At 36.1% G+C, this 25,000-nt stretch overlaps 3 protein-coding genes across 3 annotated transcripts in view; 1 reads left to right on the top strand and 2 right to left on the bottom strand.

Moving 5' to 3' along the window:
- LOC144451690 (protein Wnt-4-like) overlaps nucleotides 1-3,929 on the bottom strand; it is a 40,627-nt gene extending 36,698 nt beyond the window's left edge. The window contains exon 1 of the mRNA XM_078142591.1: nucleotides 3,858-3,929. Coding sequence (XP_077998717.1) covers nucleotides 3,858-3,929 — 72 coding nt within the window. The remainder of the gene's footprint in view (nucleotides 1-3,857) is intronic.
- Nucleotides 3,930-5,513: 1,584 nt separating this feature from the next.
- LOC144451772 (26S proteasome regulatory subunit 7) lies at nucleotides 5,514-15,302 on the bottom strand. Its single transcript, XM_078142676.1, has 11 exons — nucleotides 15,144-15,302; nucleotides 14,440-14,477; nucleotides 13,874-13,955; nucleotides 13,052-13,283; nucleotides 12,771-12,843; nucleotides 11,825-11,920; nucleotides 10,925-11,089; nucleotides 8,357-8,444; nucleotides 7,397-7,599; nucleotides 6,750-6,846; nucleotides 5,514-6,556 (listed from the first exon to the last, which is right to left on the bottom strand). The coding sequence occupies exons 1-11, from the start codon at nucleotides 15,214-15,216 to the stop codon at nucleotides 6,399-6,401; spliced, it is 1,305 nt and encodes a 434-aa protein (XP_077998802.1). The 5' UTR covers nucleotides 15,217-15,302; the 3' UTR covers nucleotides 5,514-6,398.
- Nucleotides 15,303-16,632: 1,330 nt separating this feature from the next.
- LOC144451691 (exosome complex component 10-like) overlaps nucleotides 16,633-25,000 on the top strand; it is a 16,660-nt gene continuing 8,292 nt past the window's right edge. The window contains exons 1-12 of the mRNA XM_078142592.1: nucleotides 16,633-16,743; nucleotides 17,516-17,652; nucleotides 18,174-18,297; nucleotides 18,812-18,913; nucleotides 19,204-19,360; nucleotides 20,273-20,372; nucleotides 20,726-20,912; nucleotides 21,299-21,442; nucleotides 22,149-22,339; nucleotides 22,735-22,891; nucleotides 23,444-23,524; nucleotides 23,960-24,078. Coding sequence (XP_077998718.1) covers nucleotides 16,633-16,743; nucleotides 17,516-17,652; nucleotides 18,174-18,297; nucleotides 18,812-18,913; nucleotides 19,204-19,360; nucleotides 20,273-20,372; nucleotides 20,726-20,912; nucleotides 21,299-21,442; nucleotides 22,149-22,339; nucleotides 22,735-22,891; nucleotides 23,444-23,524; nucleotides 23,960-24,078 — 1,610 coding nt within the window. The remainder of the gene's footprint in view (nucleotides 16,744-17,515; nucleotides 17,653-18,173; nucleotides 18,298-18,811; nucleotides 18,914-19,203; nucleotides 19,361-20,272; nucleotides 20,373-20,725; nucleotides 20,913-21,298; nucleotides 21,443-22,148; nucleotides 22,340-22,734; nucleotides 22,892-23,443; nucleotides 23,525-23,959; nucleotides 24,079-25,000) is intronic.

The following is a 25,000-nucleotide window of genomic DNA, read 5'->3' on the forward strand; positions in this document are numbered from 1 at the left end:
CTTTATCTATGAATATTTTACGGAGATCGGAAGAACTTGAAAGAATAAAGCCACGGGATGTTTTACAGCAACTTTCCGGTATCACGTCTGATGGACCCGCTCCCTGAAGGCCCGATATCTGAGACCCCAGATAACCGCCTTCATTTTCTACTATCTTTACGTACTTATGTATCAATCATCCGGGTCCTAAGGCCTCGTCTGTACACAAGAATTTACATACAGAAGAAAATTCGGACACGTTTCATTTAAAATATCGACCCGGTATTATTTCTCGCAAGAGATTTTACTTCAGAAGTTGACTTTTTTCGTCAAATGAAATATAAGAACAGGAATCTAGTTTCTGCTCATATAATTTAGTAATTTCCAAAAGAAAATCTTCAATTTCTACAAAGTGACTGTCAAATTTATTGGTTCGCCTCACAAAAGTGAAATGAGTACTGCAATACACCAAGGGGCATGCGCGCATATTATTTACATAATTTATGAGGTACGGAAGAATTATTTTTAGATTTACCAGTATTCATTTCTGCGTTTTACAAATTATCAGGTTTAGAAAAATAATTGTAGTAAGGGATTGCATACACATTCAAAGAGGAGGGGGGGGGGCATTTTTTGGGGGTAGGGTCACAATTTTCCATGCAAGTTTTTGTGGGTAGCTATTTTTTGTACGATGATATTTCTGAACGTCATAGATATTTCAATGACAGCGGAGGGGGAGGTCAGTGATTTTTGTGCAAGGTCTTGGAGGAGAGTCAGGCTGTTCACGTACGTGGACTTCTGAAAAATACCGCCCCTCCCCTCTGTAACGTATGTCCACTCCCTATTTCACTAACGAGACTGACGGATATACCTAGTTTTAAAGGCTTGGTGAATCATTCATCAACGGTATAGAGATTATCTCTGAATGTAAGATACCGCTAATAAGGAGTTTACGAAGCTGTCGTTGTTGCCAAATAAATCCAGAGATAATCTCAACCACTTTCCCGACATGATGATAAAGCAATTTTTTGTAATTCCAGTAAATTCTAAATTTGTTTGAGTCCGACACGTTCAATGTTGATTATCCCGGTAATGCCAGTACTATGACGGATCGCTATCTTCGAATTCGTCGTTCGTGAAAGTACGCGTTCACGCTGCTGATCAAGGGATTCTAGGGTCATAAGTGTAATCAAAGGTAAAAGAAGTACCGCTGAAATTCATGTAAATCAAGTAATTGAACTGTCGGCATTTTGTCACTACACGTAAGATCTCTGGACCATATCGATAACGCAATTTCTCTGATTCTAATGATAGATTTGTTTTTTATTCAAAGTGGAAGGATGATTTATTTAAACACGAACAAGCTTTTATCCATGCAACTGGGCGGTAAGATCTGAGAGATGTACATGGAAAGATGCCGTCGGTTGTCAAAGTCAGACATTGTCCCGGGGCAGCTGTATATTTTTGACAGGGGTGTACAAGGAGAGGAAGAGAGGGGGTGGCACGCGCACGTAGACACAGAAATAGAGACAGAAACAGGCAGAGAGAGAGAGAGAGAGAGAGAGAGAGAGAGAGAGAGAGAGAGAGAGAGAGAGAGAGAGAGAGAGAGAGAGAGAGAGAGAGGGGGGGGAGGGAGAGAGAGGGGAGAGGGGGGAGGGAGGGAGAGTGAGAGAGAAAGAGAGCTGTTGAGGTAAATATATTATGAATGTATATATCTTTTTGTTTATACCTCATTGCAGAAGGGGAAGTATTCACATCTGGTGTAAGATTTATTTGCAATTAGTTAGCCCATAATATAATGATTCTGTAGAACAAGATAAGAATTCAAAACAAGCTGACTGAACGTGCGTAGCTAACGACTTTTATAGCCCCTTTGAGTTGTTATATGAGAAACAAGGTAATGAATTTCATTCCAGTAAATCACATTCATGGCCTTAGATGTAAAGTACATTAGAAGAATATTAGTAATGACAGAATGTCGGCATATAGTTACTTTCATGCCAAAGATGTGTACTTTATCATTACCTGTACCCGGTTAACTTGTAATTGTATGTAGGCCCTTTGCATGTTCTTGCGCATGTCACCCATGTCTGTACCTGACACTATATTTATGTTCATCGCATACTGTCTGTCGGTGTCTAGCAGGGTAACCGTTGACTTAATATCGGATTCTTAGAATTGAAAGGCATTGCTCTTTCTACATGTCTCTTGACATTCACGTGTATGTCTTTGTCTGTCTGTCTGTCTGTCTGTCTGTCTGTCTGTCTGTCTGTCTGTCTGTCTGTCTGTCTGTCTGTCTGTCTGTCTGTCTGTCTGTCTGTCTGTCTGTCTGCCTGCCTGTCTGTATGTGTATGTATGTCTCTGTATTTGTTTCTGTCCACGTTTGTCAGTCTGAATGCCCCCCCCCCCCTCTCTCTCTCTCTCTCTCTCTCTCTCTCTCTCTCTCTCTCTCTCTCTCTCTCTCTCTCTCTCTCTCTCTCTCTCTCTCTCTCTCTCTCTCTCTCTCTCTCTCTCTGAAATCGATATAGGATTTCTAACACTAATAGTATAAGTAGTGGTTTGTAAACTAACCTCGATGGCCTCTATCTCGGTTAATATAAACATCTCTGCCAACACTTTCAGATTTCGAAGCAAAGTCACGGGAACGAGGTACAATTTCAACCAAATCGCACACACACTGAACATTTTGCGGTCTACGTTTAAGAACACCATGAATAGGGACAGGTCCGTCGGGAGGCATTCATCCACACATAGCCATGTTGTAGCCATCAGGAGAACAAATACACGGCAGTCAAACTATATTAGTTTTCAATATTTTAATGACTTTTCCAGAAAAGAAGCGAGTATATGCCGTTTAATATTCACTCTTTACTTACACTATGGACAACATCCTCTATGTTATGATGAAAACATGTGAATAAAAACTCATGCACTACAACATTTATATGTACGGAGAGAGAGAGAGAGAGAGAGAGAGAGAGAGAGAGAGAGAGAGAGAGAGAGAGAGAGAGAGAGAGAGAGAGAGAGAGAGAGAGAGAGAGAGAGAGAGAGAGAGAGATGGGCAGGCAGGCAGACAGACAGACAGACAGACAGACAGACAGACAGACAGACAGACAGACAGACAGACAGACAGGCAGGCAGGCAGGCAGGCAGTCAGAGTCAGAGAGGGAATATTCGACGTAGGGTTTTCTTTCGCTTAACAATTACGGATTCGTACTTGGTCGAACAAACCGAACAAACTATTGCCGACAATAGCCTTGTGGTTTTTACAACGTGGTGGGCACTTTAAATGAAAACATTGGGAACTCCCAACACTGATGAGTCGTTGAAGGGGCGACGACGAAAATGTTATTTCTAAGAAGGTATTGGAAGCTAAAAACTACACGGTTCGTTGGTCATCATTCAACCTCTCTAAGCAACTCAGACTTATCCACGTAATATGTACTGCACCGTACTCACATTTACATATAGATGTGAGAATGTTAATCAATAAATATATATTGCCAATTAATATTTAGCGTTTATATGCAAATTATGTGTACTCCTATAGGAGTCTCCCAATTGACACTGTCAAATACGATAGTAAAGGTCTTGTGATGATTTGGGAATGCATGAATATATAACAACCTATTAGCCTACAAACGCTAACCATAGGGAGCTAGTCTTGTATTTACAGAGGGGAGGGGGTATCAAGCTAAGTATATCGCGTAAAATGTGACCAGCCCCACCCAGTCTTCTAAAAAGCGGTCTCCCTCAATATACTTTCTCTAACGCATTACCTCCCCTATGTGCAAATATTTCAAAATTATGGGTCAAATATCTTTCAGACCTGAAAAAAGACACAAGTCCCAGAATATATGGGGAGGAGTTAATCCCACCGTTGCCACCACACTGATGATTTTAAAAGCATTGGTTGTTTTACCACTGCTACCAACACAGTGTGGAGGCATTGTATTAAGCTATTCCTGTGTTTGGATCCGAGTACATTGCAGAGTTGAAGGCCAGAACTCCAAAATACTCTATAGATGCACGATTGACATTCTCTGGACCGAGGTCAATATCCCCACTAACTCTACAACATATGCGTCCTGATATCTTTCCACACTGTTCCCCGGCCCCTTTTATTCCTGTGAGGCACACTCCACTAATCACACGTGCACCACTACTAACAATATGTATTCACTGCATGGTTGGCAGCGTGATATTTATACGATGATTGCCCGTTACAATGGTGGCAGTTGTCGGATGTGATAGCGGTGGTAGCGATTGGATGCGTACATCACAAAATAATGAAAGTTAGATAATCATATAAAAAGGCGTCAAAGTAAAATGTGACTCTCCTCAAATTTCCCGTTTTCTAAAATGTGGCTCTCCCCGATAACAGATTTGTAAAATTTGACCCCGGCCCGTAATTACTGACGGCTACTTTAAAGCATATGTTACAGTGGTTTCTAGAAATAACCACTCTGAAATTTGATATTTATCCTTGTTGACGAAATACATCCCAGTCAGTACAGAGGGCAATGCTGGCTATCACAAAGACAAAAGATTCTACAGTTTCGCCACTAGGAGCGCTGTTCAGAAGCAGCTTTTAGACTAAAAGTGGTCGTCAAAGTTGAGTATGATAGCTTCCTTTGAATGAATCACCATTTCCTAGTTTTTCGCAACCCAGAGACTTGTCTTGGTGTTACCATCTCAAGAAGCTCTCTAACCCAGAGACTTGTCTTGGTGTTACCATCTCAAGAAGCTCTCTAACCCAGAGAATTGTCTTGGTGTTACTATCTCAAGAACCTCTCTAGTTCAGAGATTTGTCTTGGTGTTACTATCTCAAGAAACTGTCTAAAGATTTATTTAGCGATATTTTGTTAACTGCTAAGTGTACTGTTATATGATTTTAGCCATCATTTTCCTCATACCCTCTTGTGATGCTTCTTGAATCAAATCACTGTAAGTTGGGTATCCAAAATATTGTGTATTGCATAGTGACCACCCTGAGAAGATACTCCGAGTGTGTGCCATCTAAAATTGTTGGGAAATAGTCCTAAAGGGTATTAATAAACAGGGCTACTCTTGATCTTTGTCAAGAGAGAAATTGGGATAGCTGTGATGTCATCATGAACACTTGCAGGAAATCCCCAAAGTAGCCGTACATACATGTGTCAAGTACAGTTGGGCTTATTTACACCAAAGTTGTGTATATTACAACATGCTACTTTATCCACAAAAATAATGAAAATAATATGTAAATTGATAGCAGTAATCATATAATATAGTTTAGACAGAAATAAGTGTGACCAGCCTTCTTCTTTGATATTGACTTTACAATGTCTGACGTCCCTGTACATGCAAGAATGATAAATGGAAGTAATATTGGTACGTGTCTGCTGTGAAGTACAATACATCATTCACATGTCTATAGTTTATATACCTGTTATCATAAAGTCATGGCAGATACAAAGACCATCAGTACTCTTGTAGCATTACAATAACACCTCACACAATCAAAGAGTGAAATAAACAAAACAGATAACTGGAAACTATTACAATTTTATTAGGTTGACGCGACACTTGAAAGTCAATAATACACAGAGACCTTAACAGTAAACAGCGTCCTCTAACAAATACTGGAATGATGCAAACTGAATCATGTGAATTTTTGACAATGGGGGCGCTATTTATTGTGCTTTCAGTTGTTTCAGATGTCAAACTGACCATTTTCAAAAAAATTTGAGATGGGTACTCTCCTACTTCCATGTAAGAAGTTACTTGATGCGGTTTGCATGTTAAAATTTACCAAAGTTACATAAATTTGGGTTTAATATACTCAACAAATCAATAAATTGATAATTTGTACACAGAAAACTCATTTGTTTGTTCTGTTATGGTGTAAGTATGCAGTTTCCTAACTTCAGCTTATGTAGTGAATTTAATCAGATTTGAATCCAAAAGATGAATTTTAGGGACTTCAGTCAGTTTACTTCTATCACTGTACACTCTTGGTGTACTACTTAGGGCCTTGACTCAGGAGTGGCTGATGATGTTTTTCTTCTACATGAAAGTTAGTTAAAGGGGGACACCACAGTAGGAAATACAGGCATTTTTGTAAACTTAGAGTTCTGGAGTTATATCATAATTTTATTCTGCTTACATTACCCAAGAGACTGCTGGGAAACATTGAGTTGAAACTTATTCCTCATCCATTGTTCAGTGGATGTCCTTGTCATAGACACACATTGACTCATGGGAGTCAGTAGACATCTATATATAATAAGACCCAAAGTTGTGAAAATGTCTCAACTTCCTGCAGTGGTGTTCCCCTTAAATTATAATTTACCCTCAAAAAGAGTAAAAAAAACAGGCAAACAAAGTAAAAAATCCTGGTTCTAATGTATTAACATCTATAGTTGAGAATGTTTTGTTTAGTTGTATGTCATGTATCTAGGCGTCGCACTAAACTTGGCATATGATTTGATCACTTTGTTGACGGCTTCAAGGAAATCTTTCTCAGTTGCAACTTTTCTTCGAGCTCTGATGGCATACATACCAGCTTCTGTACAAACACTACGAATTTCAGCTCCTGTATGGAACACACAAAAAAAGTAGAGATATGTTAGATTCTCAAGTTTACTTGTGCTATTTCATAGTATGTAATACATACACAGGTATGACGTATGGTTGTAAACATTTACTGTAACCCATTGGTCATCAAAGACACATGTATTTGTTAACGAACACAATGCTGGGGGGGGGGGGGGTTCTTTTATTCTTACCTGTGCTATTGGGACATAATCTTGCTAGAAGTTCAAATCTGATGTCTCTTTCTACACTCATTGACCTTGCATGAATTTTGAAAATATGTGTTCGGCCCTGGAATAAAGAAGAGTAAAACATTTCAAACAGTCATCGATAAAAGCTAAAAATGAGTGTATGTAGGAAGATTTTAGATGTATGCCATGGATCATTGTCAACTAATAGTGAATATCTGGAGCAAGATATAAGCTGATCTCAAGACTATGGTGATATGATCCAACAGTGATACAAAACATTTAATATCATGTGTTACGTAACCCAGAAATAGAACCTAGGACACATGAGTACAAGTGTAGTGTAACCCAGCAAGACAAGTCAAGTCTATAACAGAACCTAGGACATATGAGTACAAGTTTTGTGTACTCGGGATATTTGAATGAGTGCTTCTGGTCTTCTCTGTGGCCATAATTTCATGACTGCTGTAGACCAAGTAAAGCCAGTAAACAGAGCTATCAGCCTTGGGAAATAGTTACTACATAACATGACTCATGGCCTCATGGTAATAGATGTCTGCTAGTGATGAATAAGGCCAGGCAACAAGTGTATAATAGACATTCTGGAAAAGTTGAATTAATATCATCCAAAGTCCAAGACATTATTACACTACCTCTAAGTCTGGGAGTCCAAATTCTATTTTTCTATCCAGTCTACCGGGTCTCATTAGAGCAGGGTCAAGTGTGTCAGGTCGATTTGTTGCCATTAAAACTTTGATATTACCACGTGGATCAAAACCATCTAATTGGTTGATTAGTTCTAACATAGTTCGCTGGACTTCGTTATCTCCTCCTGCTCCATCATCAAAACGAGCACCTGTCAAAAACACAAGTACAACCACTTAAACTTTTAGTAAAAAATTTGACATATTTTGGGGTTGCTCTGGATATATATCAAGATTTAAAATTGTAACTAGAACATTTTTGGGGTTGTTCTGGATATATATCAAGATTTAAATCTGTAACTAGAACATTTTTTTCTAAACTGTTTTGTTAAATATTAGGACTTACTCATAATTTCATACATCCCACACAGTATTGAATCACCAGTGGGTAAACATATTTCTTGAGCAGTACACATTGAGTCTGCACCGAAAAAGCAATGCCCCATGCCCCAATTAATTGTGATTTTAACTTACTATACTCTTACTTCTAGATAAAATAGACCTCTAATTGACATGTACAATGTCTAATTATTGGTATTTTAACAATATTTTAACAATACATTTTGATATTTAATATTCCCCAATATTTTTCAGTCATGGAAAATACTAGTGACCTAAGGGGCTCCAAAATAGAAAGTTTAGAAATTTGCTAAACTGAAATCTATATTGTCCTGGTTTGTCCTTTTTGTTTGTTTGTTTTGTTTGTTTTCTGTGTACGTAATCTTGCAACAGATTCCATTGGGAGAACAGTGCTAATGCACTGAAATGGTGTCTGTATATGAAAGATTAATAAATAAATAAATAAATAAATAAATAAATAAATAAATAAATGGCACTCTCAGGTTTCTGCTGAAAGAGCCTACTTGATCACTTATAACTAAATTTAGTTTATTAGTTTGATTAACTTACCTCCAATGGCATCAATTTCATCAAAGAAAATCAAACAGGCCTTTTTACTCCTTGCCATTTCAAACAATTCTCGTACCATTCTGGCACCCTACAAAACAAAGTACATATTGGTATATGATATGCAATTCTCATACCATTCTGGCACCCTACACAACAAAGTACATATTGGTATATGATATGCAATTCTCATACCATTCTGGCACCCTACAAAACAAAGTATATTATTGGTATATGATATACAATTCTCATACCATTCTGGCACCCTACACAACAAAGTATATTATTGGTATATGATATACAATACATGAGAATTAAAAAGAATTTTTTTTAAAGCCAGGGTGCATAGGAAGTACCTTCTGTATTATTGTCTTTACTTTAGCATTGTGTAACTAATGCTGCCCTCGCTGTAACTGGCAAGTTTTTAAAAATAGATATAAAGATGTACACATAATATTGTACACCTTGAACAGTGTTGAATCACCTGTGGGTAAATATATTTGTGTAGCTGTACACACAATATGGTACAATAAAGCCCATCAAATTAATTTTGAGTCTGTACCCAAAATTAGCCCCCCCCCCCCCAAAAAAAAAGGATCATGATTTCAACATGTTACTCTACTATTTATGGATGAAATCGGCTTCTAACTATTAAACATGTACAAAATTCAATTATTGCTATTTTAACAATTTTCAGTGAATATATTGTTGCTTGACTATTGCAAAATTAATATCCCCCCCCCCCCCCCACTCCATTACAGTTAATGCAGCTTTAAATATATCTAGAAATAACTGACTGATTAGTAGTATTAAATCTACAGTGTTATTTTGAAAAGTAACCGTACTGTACAATGTTATGGCATCACAGTTAATCAATGGTTTCTACTTAAATATACAATATAAACTTTCTGGTGAAACAAAAATAATATCCTCACTTTCAATTTATCTTATATATGTCAACAGTCCTTGTTTTGGTATAAAAAAGGGTCTCAGTCCTTTTTAAGTTGACTAAAACTAACAGGATAAATTAAGAAGTGTTAAATGAGGGATACACTAATATTTAGAATGTATCTGTGTAATCCAATACCATAAAAGTTACTGTAAAAGTGTTGATTTGCCTGCCTGGTCACAGACCTTCTTGCCTACATGTGAGGCCATGTGCCAAGGTCACTGGACTACTCAGCTGTGATGTTGAAGGATGAATGACCTTGAGAACTTTTGGCATACAAATGTCACCATGTATGGTTAATTTTGCTTTGTGAGAGTTCCATTCATAAGCACGTTTGAATTTTGGGTTCATTTATTTTTGAATCTCAATGTACAAGATACTTAAACTGATAACCTTGTATACATCTAGTAAACAAAAGTTACCATGTTCAGTGGAATTTTGATTTGCGAGAGTTTCATTCATGAGCACGTTTTAATTTTGGATGTGTTCATTTGTTCATTTATGCTTGAATTAAGGTACATGTTTGCAATGTAGTGTGAGCCATCATGTTCTCTCTTCAGTATTAATGTCTTCAGAAGACCTGATCAAGCATACTTACAATTGCATGCAAATTGTGCTTGTATGTTTGCATATGCTCACAGGGCTCGAAATTAACAGTAGTCCTGTGTCCACACATACATGTATTTTCAATAGAGGAACTCTGTTTTCAGTTCAGGAATATGAGACTATTAGTCACCATCCTTGGGCTACCAATTTCTGAAATTGGTAGCCAACTAGACCTACTAAAGAAAATAGTTAATTTTGAGCCCTGCTGCTCTAAGCTGAAGTGTCACCTATAACTTATGATTGATATTGTTGTAGACATGTAAAATAATGCCTTCTAAGCTAGGGCCATACATAAAATGTCACTGAAATGGCAGAATCAAAAGTATATCTGGGTGATAAACATCTATTACTGAAATTTGGGACCTTGTTTCAATATTTAAAATAGTTTAGTGTCTTGCTGACTTCTATTGTCATAATGGAGGTATTCAAACTGTTATATATATATATATATGATTCGTTGTCAACTAAATTCATCAACAACATAGTACACACAAACACACATTTAGTTGTTTTTCTTATATCTTTTGTTTTGACCGACCGACCGACTGACTGACCAACCAATAATTTTCAAAGCTACACTAGCTGTTATTAATATTTATCATGGTATGACTATTTTGATCAGACAATCAACAGTATAGTCACTGTCATCAATTAGGTAGTACAGTCACAGGGTGAAATATTAATGGTGTTGGGGAGCACTGATTTTATGGTGTGGACCCAAAAATATATTTGATCGGATTTATTGTATACCTTATTAGAATATACAGCTACACAATGACATTGCTATGATTCATTCAGGGTGTACAATATAGTGAATGTCATTTTTTCTATAACAAAACAGTTTTAAAAAATGCGAATAGTCCAGCTTTAAGGCTGTTCCCATGAGTGTTTAAAAACAGTCACTCTTCTCATTAGTTTTCGGTTTTGTGTCACTAAAACATTACCATTTTAACACTATAGAGGGCAGTATTTAGGTACAACATGACACATAGAATCACACCTGTATAACTTCTTACCTCTCCTACATATTTCTGTACTAATTCTGATCCTATGACCCTAATGAAGCAAGCATCAGTACGATTGGCTACAGCTCTAGCACACAACGTCTTACCAGTACCGGGTGGTCCAAATAATAACACTCCTTTAGGTGGCTCTATTCCTAAATTGACAAACCTTTCAGGCTGAAATAGAACAAAGATGATGTGTGACACTTAGCATGGGACATGTGTGATTCAGAGAACATGAAAAGGCATCCAATCTAGTTTTTGAAGACAAACAAACAAAAGGTTATACTGTTTGGCCACTGGGAGGCGCTATTGTAAGTTCATGTTTGATTGGAAGTGAGGGCCAGAATCAAGTCTTGTGACAATAATTGAAATTATTCTCAATGAAATTCTAAGCTAATTGACACATTTCTGCTTTCTTCATTTTTTTAATAGTGCAGTTTTTAGAAACTCCTGAAGCTTTTCACATGCATTTTTTTAAATTCTTCATGTACAGCCATACTGTTGGCATCTATGTTGGTAATTGTTGATTATCTGGGCACCCATACACAATGATTTCACCTTCACCCCCCCCCCCACCCCCCCGAAATAGTTACAAAATGGATAACAAGAACATATCACATTTCAAGGCTTATAGTAGTATATCTACAGTAATTTAAAATGTTTCATACAAAATCTTTGCTTCATGACATGTACGTAATTACTAGACTATATACAGGAAGAGCTAAGCAAATATTTAATTAGACATAACATTTACAATCAGCTGACCATACTGCCATCTAGTGGACAGTCAGCTGTAACTATAGAATTTGTCATTCTGATGAGGATCATCAAGAAAGACAGAATGAAAGCTAAATGCCAAAAAGTTTACCAAGCGTTATAACCCTGTAAATCAAAATGTGTTATACTTACATGTAAAAGTGGTGTTTCTACAACTTCTCTAAGTTTATCTATTTGTTCTTTGCAGCCTCCTACATCACTGTATGTTACATCAGGTTTTTCTTCAACCTTAGAAAGACAGAAAATAATTGATATTAGTACATTATTATCATATACCCATTCATCACCATTTCCATTTTCAATTCAATTGAGAGTGAGTGCGTCAACCCCATGCAATACTTTTCTATATCCCGTTCTGGCACACTTTGCCCAAATACAAAATGTACACGTCATGTACTCATTGATATCCGTTCATCAGTCATTTGGGTTTGTTAATTTTGTCACTATATTTTAAGTTTTTGAGTATAAAATAATATTTCACTATCATCTGATGTAGTGATGCAATTCAAATGATGTTTCCATGCCATTACATAGGGTAATTCAACCCGTAAACCGATTTCTGTGTTATCCACATTTATGAATACACTCAACCTCAAATTACCATGTACTGTTGTACAATGTCTAATTACTGGTATTTTACTATTTACAGTCAATATATTGTTGGTTGTCTGATCCATAGAATGATATCTCAGCAGCAGTGTGCCCTCTAAGCCAATCTGATGTGTCACTGACGCATGCAATTTTAGTGAGGCACCAAAATTTGGTGTTCCCATATCTCTTACTATGTGGTGACTCGCAAGAAATCCCAGTATTTCTCATTTTGACTCACAACAAATTTGGCTATCTTTAGAGGGCACACTGTACCCACGTTACACCTAGTGTAGGGTTTAACAGGGAATGTCACTGCAGGGTATAATGTTTCTTTTTGTAAATTTTGGGTTCTGGAGAGTCAATTCAAGATTTATTATTGGGTTTGACAGAAGATATGACAAGTCCTTTTGTCTACGTAAACTTTATTTCTGACATTTTATAAACTCACACAGGAGTTCTATAGTCAGGTACTATATAGTAAACTTACCTGCATCATGGTTACTGTTGGATCTATCTTTGGTGGTAATGGTATGTGAATTTGATATTTATTACGATCAACCCTGGCAAATACAGAAAAGTAAAAATTCAGTTACAAAAAATTGAAAATATCAAAATGTATTTCAACCCTGTCACATTCTGAAGTGTAAATGAGTTGGTTGGTGAAACTAAAGTTTTAATCCTCAATGGTTAACTAGTAATGGATAATAGTGGATAAATCATGTGCAATGCTAAATTCCCTTCCCAATACAATATACTTAGCATACTTACCCAACTCTCATTCCTTCTTCAATATCTGTTGGTGCTACCTGGTCATGTAGATCTACTACAAACTTAGCAAACTGTTTAACATTGATAATATACTTGGCATCTTCAGAGTCTGCATTAATAATCTTAGTACATCTTGCTACCTGTAATGGCTGCTCACTCTGTAATGTCTGTTTGTCTGCTGCTAAGTCCCATAATGCTGGGTTAGCAAGTCCAGTGTCAGATTCCTTGATTCCTGTGAGAAATGTATTGAATGTATTATGACAGTGTGAGCACTTGAAATATTAGCAGTCATTCTTGCAGTGTTTCTCACTGCACACATGAAAGTACAACCACCAAGAACAACACAAGCACTCATGTAATACTGGAAACATTTGAAATTGGGACTGCATCATATTTTGTATGTACATGTATGTGAAAATGATCATTTGTATCAATGAGTGCATTACCGATACTCTAGGTTTGGATTTAATTTCTATGTTTGGTAGTCAGTGGCAGTTCACTCAGTGAACTGTTGAAGACATAAATTTCTCTATGTTGATATATCCGCTGGTCTATCATAAACATGAATGTGATCAATTCCTATTTCTATAATGGATTGTACACTCCCCTAGGAGTTGAAGTATAAATGGTTAGTGTGCCACTATAGATCTGTGCCAGGGACTGGGATTATAATTGTTAGCATCTGTAGCTCTCAGGAGAACAGATGCATTATAAATACACTTTATTAATGATCCCTGTGTTCATACTGTGAAGATAAATATTAAGAAATGATACATTTATTATGATTTCTATATTAATTATGACGTGCATAGCCACACATACCTGTAAGTTCATTAACCTTTTTTGTAATGTTGTTAATATCTTCTTCAACTTGTTTGATAGACTTAGCATATGCTCCGACACCCTGAAAAGAATCAAAATATCAACATGATAAAATTTGACAGAAACTCTAGTAAGATCAACACACCTCAAATCACTTATAAAGATTGTGTTATACATGATGCATGCAATGAACTGGTGTCAGTATAATTCATATTTCTTCTGAAATCATTTTTATATTTAAACACAAAATACATGAGTACAGATTAGTGAGTGTTCTTTGGAAAGACTTCCATAAATCACCTGTGTTACTTCTCATATTTCAATATTTTTACAATAACCTAAACCACATATCATATTAACTTGGTATCTGATCCTGACACCAAATATGTGTATTTGATTTGTTTCAATTCTTCCTAAAGACTCACTCACTGTTTCTGTTCAAACTGAAGGGCCTAAGTACAAAACTGGTTTGATGAAGATATACTCTTTCTGCAAAGATTGAAAATTTGATAACAAATAATGTAAAGCCAATAAGAATGAAATTTTACGAGGGTAGAAATACTTACGTATGTTTTCAACAAAGCAATATCCCCTTCATCAAGAGCTGGAAAATTAATATATACAAAAAATATATAATAATTCATTCATAACAAAATACAACAGATTGTCAAATGCACACAGCCTGACAACAACACAGCTGTTCTGTTTTTACAAAAAAGGGGTGTCTGTAAACATTCTCTCTTGTTTCTCTCCATGTCAGAATCCAGTCCCAACTGTGTGTGTGTGTGTACAAACTAACTGGATTATAACTGACCTAAATCCTAGAAACGGTACCATTAGCAATTTATATATATTTATAAGAAACTCTGACCAATTTAAATTATGAATATAAACAGGTAATAGGTCGTTGAAAGCGTAAAAGTTGTATATGACTCTATGAATAATACTAGTGTATTATAGATAATTCTTGTCACATGTGATGTGACTGGATGGATGGATGAAATCAAAATAAAATCCAAACAGGAAGTGTCCTATCAACAATATTCAGTAACTTCACAAGTACTTGTTTTTAGATCAAATTATCTACAACATCTTTCACATAAAGATACTCGTCTAAAAAATCGAATTTAATCGAAACAGTCAAAACAAACAATAATGTAATAAGTTGGACGAGTGTTGATCGACAGAAGTGCTAGATTACGAGGCCGGGTGATGTGACTCAGCATCAAAAACACGAACGAAGCAAATGGGAAATGGGAATTCATCTTACACTGTATCGGTTTGTCTTCTTTCTCTTCCTCCTTCTTCACTTTTCGCATATCATTTCCCAAATGATCTGGCATTTTGTTCCCTTCCACTGAGAATTTATATGCAGAAAATGTGACTTCAGCAGTGAAGTTCTTCAACACGAAAATACAAAATGGACGACGATCCAGAATGCTTTGCGATTTCTGTGCAGCGCCTCGATTCGATGAAATAGGTAGATCTTACTTCCTTTGTTTTTTATCGCGGCATCACATCGTGAAGATCTGTGGCGATGTTGTTCACATTGCTCCTTGTGACATTTAAGAAACCCAAAAAATAAAAGTAACAATAAAAAAACTAAAATTAAGAATTAACTTACATCATATCGACACCCAAAAAAGAAAGTTTGAAATAGCAATGAAAAAATGTGTGTTGTTATATTGTGTCAGTCTGCAGTCTTTTGCTATAAAAGTTACCTCGCCCACAGACAAGTAAGAGATACTTGTCTGTGCCTCACCATACTACCACATGGTATACTAGTATTTTGATCTGAGATGATAATGACATTACTACCGTGGCATATGATACCTCAGTTAGCTATATTCCACTGTAAACAGAATATTGCAATAAATTAGGCTTGCCTGATATAGCGTAGTCTGGATGGATGACCAGACTGTGGTTATAAATCGTAACGATAGACTAGATATAGCGAAAAACAGGATAAAACATTGAGACACTATTTTGTTGAACACTCAACATGGAGACATGACTAGGAAGGTGTTATTAGAAACATGATTACTATGATCAATTACGTCTGTCTTTATTTCTAGAGCAAATTTGATGTCAGGAACGACGTTGCCATCCGGATCGCCAAATACCGGCACTCGAAGAATAGACGTCAAGGTAGAAACAAGTAAGTAGTTACGCTCCGTGTGTTATTAAGGTGTGGTAATATTAGTGTGTAATTTGGTGTGACTAAATATATTGGCCGTGTTGTTCAAAGTAAGTTTACCCTAAACATGCTAAAGGGAAATTACTTCACGGCGATTGTTCTTGCGACATAGTATGCATTCTTTTTCATGAAATATAGGCGGCCAACTCTGTAGAGATAGCTGTTTTCGGTTTTAATGGACATATTCTGGAACTTGTGCGTGATTTTGGGTGTTTTTTTCCTGGCATTTGTTTAATGTAACACTGTAATAGATAAAAGTTCATGTCGTTCGCTACGAACTCCGGATGAAACCTCCACAGTTGTTCAGCGATCTTTTTCAATACTTATTTGGTTGAGGGCGCACTCACCTGCTAATGATTTAGCCTCGCTTGATTAATATATTTCGCGATTACCGTCGACGTAGATCAACTAACTGTAACGACGATCGTCTAAATGGTCAGGGGGGAAATCTTGTTGTTCCTTTAATACTACTATACTAGTAATAGTATACAAATATCTCAGTTCATAAGTTTTCGTGTGTGCACTTTGACCCGTGACGTATTCTGTGAGCACATGTTTTAAAATGGCGGAGGATACAGAGAAACAGGAAGGCAGTGGTACATCACAGCAACTGGGCTCGTCTGACGTTGAACCATTTTTAGGTGAATACAAAGATGTGAACAGCTTTGCACAGGTGAGTGTTTATCGTCATAGATAGATCAAGTACAACCAACGTCTAGATTATGTAGTAATTGCATTTAATATACATCGTGATGATCGTATTTCGTAGAGAGAACCGCGGAGTGACTAGCGACTATGAGTTTTATTATTGTATTTGTAGTTGTACCATCGGAATGAGTTACATATCTCAGCCTCAGACCACAACATGTGTTCTTAATTATACACGTCGTTGCTTTTCGTAACTGGTTTCAAGGGACGCGTGTAGAATAATGTCCAACCACTGCAGGTCATAGTGAGTCTATTCCGATCACTATTGTTAATTAAAGTTCAAACCTATAACTTATAATATAGAATATGTATAATTTTATAAACTTAAGTTATAAGTCAAAATATGGATTAGAAATGGGTATTTTGGATTATTAAAACTACTTTACCATGTTTAGTCTTTTAAAAAAAGGAAAAAATGATCATGCGCAACAATAACATAGATCACGTCTGTGTTTGCAACTCAATCATCATTGTCTCAAAGTTACTGTATAACAGTATATACTGTATAAAAACAGTATATATCAATTATCATTTTATTTCTGTCCATGGATCATGGAGACTTTGTACCTACATGTATGGATTGAAGGTAGTCTTTCTACCTTCATGTTGCACATAAGGAAGTGATTTGTAAACAAACAGGTTGTTACAAAAATAGAGATGAAATCATGGTCCTTCAGATCATAAAGAGATTTTGTTAACTCATTCACATATGTGACTAATATTGTCTTATTTTACAGAAAGCATTGGGTACATTGATGCAAGCTACTAAATGTTCAAATAGTTTGCCAGCCACAGGTGATGATTATGAGTTCTATTCTAGCTTTGATAATATCAGAGATTTCTACACTGATCATGGCAGAAAATTACTAGATAAGTGAGTATCTCAGTTCTTGTTAGCTGCAATACTTGTAGAGTTTGTTGTGATTTTGAGGGTTTTTCTTCTGTTTTTGTACTTTTTTTTGTTCCGGTGTTTAACTGGAAGCAAACGTGTGATTTTGTACAAATAAAATAATGGAACTACTGTACCCTCTTGTGTACCCTACAACATGAAACAACAACTGTATCTTTACTTGCTGATAGCTCACTTTCCATAGTAATACTAACAGCATACCAAGAGTGATTGTTATTTTACTTGCCCATAGCTCACTTTCCATAGTAATACTAACAGCATACCAAGAGTGATTGTTTTTATTTTACTTGCCGATAGCTCACTTTCCATAGTAATACTAACAGCATACCAAGAGTGATTGTTATTTTACTTGCCCATAGCTCACTTTCCATAGTAATACTAACAGCATACCAAAAGTGATTGTTTTTATTTTACTTGCCGATAGCTCACTTTCCATAGTAATACTAACAGCATACCAAAAGTGATTGTTTTTATTTTACTTGCAGTATTACCGATATGATGAGACATCAAGGAGTAAGAGGTAATGTGAGAGAAGACAGTAGAACTGTGGAAATTGATGATAAAATGGATGCCATCATTGATGCTAATGATATTATATTAGAAAGAGTGGTAGGTCTAACATAATAATAATAATGTTGGGTTCTTATATAGCGTTTTCCTACAATGTGCTCAAAGCGCTTTACAATTATTACCCCTGGCTTGGATCAGAACAGCACAACGGCCCTTCAGTCTTCCTCAACTCCCCGGGGAGCATACAATCCATTGCAGCCATTTAAGCGCATAGGATTAAAGCCTTCACATTGCAACCTATGGCCACTATTGACATTGCTTCATTACAATGTCTGTCTTGACAAACATCAAACCAACATTGCTATATTTTATTGTTGTGAGTAAATGTTGGTTGTATTTCAACCAGATATAGCATTCTCTTAACGTAGTTTCAATCAAATCATTTTTGTGAACTCATAGAATTGTATAACCACATATTGTTGATCAATTCTGCCATGTGATTTTGGCCCTTAGTTTTCCTCAATTGAGGTGCCTTTTGTGATAGGTGGGTAATAGGAATATGGTGAGTGACCTCAAAGCTGTTTAAGATAACTGTTGATTTGTTCCTTTACAGAGTACAATGTTGGATGAAGCATCAGGTATTAATAAAACTGCCAAACCAGTTCTTCCACCAGGAGCTAAGGACAATATTGTGGTATCAAGTTGGAATAGAAAGGTGAGATTGTCAATGTATAGTGATATATCTCATTTTGTTCATATCGGATTAGGTTCAAATTCTTTGGTGAAAAAAACAGTTGTCTGCTAGAACTATCGTAAAGGTTGGTTTTAGAACATATGAATGATCCTATTGGTCCATTCATAACATAGTATTAATGTGGGAACCTGGGATTCTGACATTGGCCTTTAATCTAGATTATATTAATTATATCATATATTTATATTCATATTTAAGAACTAATTTGAAATTGAAAAGTATGATGGTTTTCTTCTTTTTTTCGTCTTCAGTCTCATGAACGGAGTAAAAGTGGTACATTCCGTCTGATGCAGGCTAAGAATATCCAGAGACCACAGATGAAATTCAGAGAGAAAGTTGACAACAGTAATATGCCATTTGTACCAATTATCAAATATAAACCTAATGCACAGAAACCTTTAGGAAGAGGTAAAGACAACTCTTATGGAATAGTCAAACCTTATCACTTAAAATCATTTCTCATTTTCTTTGTGTTCCAAGATCTACAAAGACTTTTGGTAAGAGATCTTTCAGTGGAAGAAGGCTGAGTGATGTAGTCTAGATATGCTAGGTAAATTATTTATGAGTGGAGAAATAATACAACTTATAATGCATCATTTTTGTACGTCCTTCAGTGATTGGCTTAAATTGTGTCACCATAGACAGTGGAGGGGAACCACTAATCTCTATGGTCTCATGTAGTAAGGAGTATTGACCCATAATTATCTCAATTTGCATATAGAGAACACTAGTCACATTCTATTTTCCCTAAGGTACTGTTCATATAGAACGAGAGTCCTGTCATTGATTTGCTTTGTCTATGGAAAGACTGTGTGTCTGATGAGAATGTGATGTGTTATTAAAAACACTTATTGCCTTGCCTTATTTGGGCACTAGTAGATGTCTAGTATTACCACCTTGCCTTATTTGGGCACTAGTAGATGTCTAGTATTACCGCCTTGCCTTATTTGGGCACTAGTAGATGTCTAGTATTACCGCCTTGCCTTATTTGGGCACTAGTAGATGTCTAGTATTACCGCCTTGCCTTATTTGGGCACTAGTAGATGTCTAGTATTACCACCTTGCCTTATTTGGGCACTAGTAGATGTCTAGTATTACCACCTTGCCTTATTTGGGCACTAGTAGATGTCTAGTATTACCACCTTGCCTTATTTGGGCACTAGTAGATGTCTAGTATTACCCTTTATGCTGTTACATAGCAAGGATTTCCCTCAGCTTTTAGCCAGGGGAAATAGTTGCTTCATAACAGCCCTGTGGTACAGATGTCTCCTAGTGCCTCCATAGGTAATAAGTATATAATATTGTTTTCTGGGTGTGTAGCATCTATAGACAAACCTGAAGATTTAGACGTACCTGCAGCATTGGCAGACTTTATACATCAACAACGCCATGAACAGGAAACAGGGGATGTTATTGACATGTAAGTATTATTAACAAATTAATTTCTTTGATGAAAATCAATCTGGTTTAGGTTGACAAAATATGAGAATATGTTATGAGAATAAAAATTATTCTGAGATACTCTTTTTCTCCTCTTCACTTGCCTTGCAAGAGGAAAGTGTACAGATGTTTTCCATCTGAAATGATGGCAACATCACATTCACCTGTGTTTATTTGCCGCTTGTATGCAAGAAGACATATGTATATGTATTTATAGAATTTGCATATCTGTAGACTTCTTCACATTTACACAGTTTGCATATTTTTAGAATTTGCATATTCTCATAATTTACATATGATTTGCATACCAAATAATTTTGCATATCATTACAGGAGTGGTCATCCATACCAGTATGAGCTTGATCACTTACAGCCAATACCATCACAGCTAGAAAGTAGAGATCCAGAGAAGTACAAACCACTGACAGACACACAACTGAAGATGATTAATACTCTAGATCAACTACAACAACTCAGTGATTTATTGAATAAACAGAAAGAATTTGCCGTGGATTTAGAGGTAAATATATTTTGGTTTATGTAGTACCACATGTAATGCCATTTGCAAAAGAGATAATCTTGATGTAAATGTTCATGTATGCTTAGACTTACATATGAACTGTAATAACTATAATTAGCCCATACATGTATTACAATAATATTCAGTTATCAGAAAGACAAAAGAACTTTTTAACTGGCCACTTGGAGTGCTGTTCACAAGTACCTTATTTATACCAAAAGTGATTGTGTGTGCTAACTGATTCAGATATAACTTTCAGTCGTTCAAGTTGTCAAGTTTGTCCGTCATATTTTGAATAATGAAAGTCAATACTGGTTTTATTTTCAGCACCATTTCATAGACGTTTCCATGGTTTCACATGCTTAATGTACTCATTTTATTTTCAGCACCATTCCTACAGAAGTTTCCAGGGTTTTACATGTTTAATGCAGATATCAACCAGAGAGGAAGACTACATCGTGGACACACTGGAGTTAAGAAGTGACTTACACATTTTAAACGAACCATTTACAAACCCAAATATTGTCAAGGTAAGTTACCATGTAACAGTATTTATATTATAGATTTGTTAAGGTCATGTGACAGATACATATATGACAGATGAACTTAAAGAAGAACACCATTGCTGAAAATAAAGGTCTTTTTGAAAAAAAAACTTGGGTTGTGTAGAGTCACTACATGAGATTATATCAAATAAATTACTAACAATTGGCGGGAAACACACAGTTGAAATGTTCATCAATAATTGTTCAGTTGAGGTATTTGCTATTGACATGTATTGTCTACTAGCATTCAACTCATATGTATGTGTTATAGCCATACATAGGTATTCATGACTCCTAAGTGCTTAAATAAGTGCTTATTACTTTCAAATAAACAATTATGAATATATATGTGACAGTGAATGAGTGTGTGAACAAGTTTCAGTGAGATTTTTGTCTTTCCCCCATGTCTGTGTCTTTCCCCATGTCTGTGTCTTTCCCCCATGTCTGTGTCTTTCCCCATGTCTGTGTCTTTCCCCCATGTCTGTGTCTTTCCCCATGTCTGTGTCTTTCCCCCATGTCTGTGTCTTTACCCCATGTCTGTGTCTTTACCCCATGTCTGTGTCTACAATCCCCAAAATTATGGGAAATGTACTTATTCTCATGATCACGAACAACTGAAAGGGTAAGTGCTGTATAGTAGATTTTTTAACTTCTCTTCTAACTTCTCTTTATTCTCTTTTCCATGTTCTAGGTTTTTCATGGTGCAGATATGGATATTGGTTGGTTACAACGTGACTTTGGTCTTTATGTTGTCAATATGTTTGATACTGGTCAGGCATCAAGAGTGCTCAGTTTCTCACAATTCTCATTAGCGTATTTACTGAATCATTTCTGCCAAGTCCAAGCTGATAAACAGTTTCAGTTAGCCGATTGGAGGATTAGGTAATTATTCAAAATCGACTCTCAGAATATTGGCTATTTGCCAAGATCAAACTGAAAACATATTTTATGTGAGCTGATTGGTGGATAAGTTATTCAAAATCAACTCTCAGAAAATTGGCAGTTTGCCAAAATTAGTCTGACAAAAAAACCCTCTATCAGCTGATTGGTTGATACTTTAATTATTCAAAGTCAACCCTCAAAATATTGGCTATTTGCCAAGATTAAGTTGAAAAAAAATTATAATATATGAGCCAATTGTTGGACTGGGTAATTATTCAAAGCCCATTTTCAAAATATTGGCAGTTTGTCAAAATTAATCTAAAGAAAATCCTTTTTCAATGAGTAGTAGTCAGATTGAATATTTGTTGTAAATTTGTGCACTGTATTTCTTTCAGGCCACTACCAGAGGAACTACTTCGATACGCCAGGGAAGATACTCATTATTTATTGTATATTTATGATGTTATGAAAAATGAACTCCTAGAGAAGGGGAATGCTGGGAAGAATTTACTGAGAACAGTGTTGTCAAGAAGTAGTCAAGTCTGTCTGAAGGTTTGTCTACTTTTAAATGTCATGTTTTCCATGATGTAGATATCTTGGAAAAATCTGATGAATGAATGGTTTATCGCTTAATTTGGAGGCACCTACTTGTAATCCTTACAGCGTTTGGTGTTTGATAGGTTGTGTAAATTTAGTTGCAATGTCTTCAAGCATTTATTTGGCAGTGTTTCAGTTACTGAAGAAACAGTTCCTTGGTTTTTGGCATTCCAGATGCAATGATAATGACATTTAAGTTGTTGTAAATGTCATATTGATGTGATAGAGGTAATTGAATACACGAATGGCTTTAATGATGTTATAGAACTTAGTAGTAGAATTGAGATTATCTGATAACTATCCCAGGTGCCTTATCTGTTAACATGCAAATTACACCACAGCTAATATGCTAATGAGTGTTGAAACCAAAGAACGAATGAAGTTATTGTTTTCAATTCAAAAGTCATGAAATTGAAATTAGGTCTAATAATTTAGATTACTTCTGGTAGAGATCTCTCATGAAATATTACATATCTTTTTTCATTCTATTTTCTCCTTCGCCAACAGAGATATCAAAAACCACTTTTCAACGAAGAGTCGTATTTTAATCTTTTGAGGAAAAACAGGAAGACATTTAACTCACAACAGGTATGTACACCTACAATAAAATCACTGCAATTCAATTTGTGTGTTTGGCGCCCTCTTTTGGACAAACAAGCAATACCATTTGTTTATGAAGAATATATCACTATCATCATCTACAGCATATCGCTAGAAACAATTATTGAAAATCAATCAATCAATCGGTCAATATATCTAAGTGACTTTGGTAAGCATAATGAACATTGGGTAGTTATCATTTTATACACACATGCCTTTGGGCCCACACTACCAAACCCTCGACAGTAACACAAAAAAACATACAATAAATTTGTTTCAGACCTGAGATTAACGAAGATTTTCTCCAAGTATGTTTGAAACTTGGGATTTGTAAGAAAACAAACACAGCACTTCATTTGAATTCATACATTGGATGTCCACTGAATTTTAATCCTGATAAGTTTTGTGTAATTCATTCTGTAGATCCATGCTTTCAAGTTATTGTTTGCCTGGAGAGACAGGATAGCCAGAACAGAAGATGAAAGCTGTGCATACGTACTACCAAATCATATGCTGTTTCAGATCTCAGAAGTACTCCCCAGGTAAGTAGTTCATGGCAATATACTACCAAATCACATGCTCTCAGAAGTACTCCCCAGGTAAGTAGTTCGTGGCAATATACTACCAAATCATATGCTGTTCCAGATCTCAGAAGTACTCCCCAGGTAAGTAGTTCATGGCAATATACTACCAAATCACATGCTCTCAGAAGTACTCCCCAGGTAAGTAGTTCGTGGCAATATACTACCAAATCATATGCTGTTCCAGATCTCAGAAGTACTCCCCAGGTAAGTAGTTTGTGGCAATATACTACCAAATCATATGCTGTTCCAGATCTCAGAAGTACTCCCCAGGTAAGTAGTTCATGTCAATATACTACCAAATCATATGCTGTTCCAGATCTCAGAAGTACTCCCCAGGTAAGTAGTTCGTGTCAATATACTACCAAATCATATGCTGTTCCAGATCTCAGAAGTATTCCCCAGGTAAGTAGTTCGTGGCAATATACTACCAAATCACATGCTGTTCCAGATCTCAGAAGTACTCCCCAGGTAAGTAGTTCGTGGCAATATACTACCAAATCACATGCTGTTCCAGATCTCAGAAGTACTCCCCAGGTAAGTAGTTCGTGGCAATATACTACCAAATCATATGCTGTTCCAGATCTCAGAAGTACTCCCCAGGTAAGTAGTTCGTGTCAATATACTACCAAATCATATGCTGTTCCAGACATCAGAAGTACTTCCCAGGAAGATAGAGGAATGATTCAAATAACGCATGTTTTTAGTATTAAAAATCAATGTACATGTATGTCAAACTTTGAATATTAGTACTGTGGAATATGTGCTGTCAGCAAACTAAGATCGAGACACAAACAAAACTATTGTTATTACATGCAGTAGAGTGATAGCAGTGCCTTGGTTATATGGATATAATCACCCTCAAGATAGTGTAAACACTGAA

Source organism: Glandiceps talaboti, chromosome 21 (assembly GCF_964340395.1).
Source record: "Glandiceps talaboti chromosome 21, keGlaTala1.1, whole genome shotgun sequence".
NCBI classification, from domain to species: Eukaryota; Metazoa; Hemichordata; class Enteropneusta; family Spengelidae; genus Glandiceps; species Glandiceps talaboti.

Bases quoted from the DNA above. Each gene is read 5' to 3' on its own strand.
- LOC144451772 (XM_078142676.1), bottom strand. From the start codon at position 15,216: ATGCCAGATCATTTGGGAAATGATATGCGAAAAGTGAAGAAGGAGGAA. The intron at 13,284-13,873 runs GTATGTGTGGCT...CATTTCTCACAG, and splicing joins AAAGGTTAATGAACTTACAG to GAATCAAGGAATCTGACACT. The intron at 6,557-6,749 runs GTAAGAATAAAA...TGTTCCATACAG, and splicing joins ATTATGTCCCAATAGCACAG to GAGCTGAAATTCGTAGTGTT.